Genomic DNA, 1,584 nt, shown 5'->3' with positions numbered 1-1,584 from the left:
AGCTCACAATTCATGTACAATTCATGTACAATTCATGTACAGTTCACACAGAACTCACAATTCATGTACAGTTCACACACAGCTCACAATTCGTGTACAGTTCACACAGAACTCACAATTCATGTACAATTCATGTACAATTCACACAGAGCTCACAATTCATGTACAATTCATGTACAATTCATGTACAGTTCACACAGAACTCACAATTCATGTACAATTCACACAGAGCTCACAATTCACACAGAATTCACAATTCATGTACAATTCACACACAGCTCACAATTCACATACAATTCATGTACAATTCACGTACAGTTCACACAGAACACACAATTCACACAGAGTTCACAATTCACGCCCAGCTCACAATTCACATACAATTCATGTACAATTCACGTACAATTCACACAGAGCTCACAATTTATTCACAGCTCACAATTCATTCACAGCTCACAATTCACACACAAGCACCCAGTACCTGAAGAAGAGGCGAAGGGATCTCATTTGTCCCAGATCCACTCTGAAGACCCCACACAGCTGCTCCAGGGCAAACACTTTCTGTTGTTCATCCCATCTGGAGCTCTGYGTTTGCCCATTGCTCTCCTGGAACTGGGCACTGGTGTCCAGGCTGGAGGCAGAGCTGGTGGAGCAGGTCATGCGATTGTCACACGTGTCCCTGKGGACAAAAAACCACAGGAGGCTGTGGGTACATGGAACAACCACAGATGTTCCACGTTAAAAACCTTTAGAGTTCTGAAATTCAGTGAGGGGCCAAGCAGACAATCACCACCTAAATCATTTTTATTTCAATTAATTCCCTACCATCCCAAAAAGCATCCTGGTTTTGGTCTTTTCCTAAAGAATGCAGAACTGGGGAGAGTCAAACCTGTTCCTGAAAACACCTTTTGAGAAGGTGAAATGAAGAAGCTCAAGCAATCCCCTCAGCATGCAGCTCAGGCTGGATGGGGACACGACCAGGATGGGTGACAAAAGGATGGGGACAAAAGGAGTGAGCACATTCCAGCAGCAGCATAAACCTGGGATCTCATCTGAAAAATTCCCTCTTTGACCAGTAAGGTCCAAAGATGTTTCCCCTGAACTTGAGTTTCTCATTACAGCTCTGCAAGTGGACCTGCCAAGCCTGGATTCACATCTATGATTTTCAGACAAAAAGGTTTCCACTTGAAATCTTGAAACTCAGAAGAGTTAAGGATGGGAAATCACACCTGAGCTCTTCACCCACTGCAAAGCAGAGAAAGTGAACCCAACCCTTTGCCAATCCACCCCAATCCAACTCCAGCTTTRAATGCAAACTGAGTTTAGACTCAAAAAGGCCCCATGTCCCCACCAKCCCCAATCCCAAAAGGAAAATATCAGTGCCTTGGGAATGAAGTGAATGTGAAACTGTGACCCCTTGGCTCGTCAAAAGGCCAATGCACGTGAACAATCTTGGCGTGGGCTCTGAATGGGCTCTGCTGTGAAATTGGGCTTTGCCAGACAAGGCCCAGAGCAGGTACAAAGCAGCCCCCTGCAAGGCCACTTTATGTGGTGTTTTCTAATCCTCTTATCCAACAATGTGGG

At 44.9% G+C, this 1,584-nt stretch overlaps 1 protein-coding gene across 2 annotated transcripts in view; it reads right to left on the bottom strand.

The window, feature by feature from the left end:
- TBC1D16 (TBC1 domain family member 16) overlaps window positions 1–1,584 on the bottom strand; it is a 34,007-nt gene that overhangs the window by 9,272 nt on the left and 23,151 nt on the right. For both annotated transcript variants that reach the window (XM_057386195.1, XM_057386194.1), the window contains exon 4: window positions 482–679. In XM_057386195.1, the coding sequence (XP_057242178.1) occupies window positions 482–679 (198 nt within the window). The remainder of the gene's footprint in view (window positions 1–481; window positions 680–1,584) is intronic.

This window comes from Malurus melanocephalus, unplaced genomic scaffold, assembly GCF_030028575.1.
Source record: "Malurus melanocephalus ecotype Western Australia unplaced genomic scaffold, MMel_1.1 scaffold_934, whole genome shotgun sequence".
Classification (NCBI taxonomy): Eukaryota; Metazoa; Chordata; class Aves; order Passeriformes; family Maluridae; genus Malurus; species Malurus melanocephalus.
Note: the sequence above shows the minus strand (reverse complement) of the source record. Positions and strands in the feature narration are given on the sequence as shown.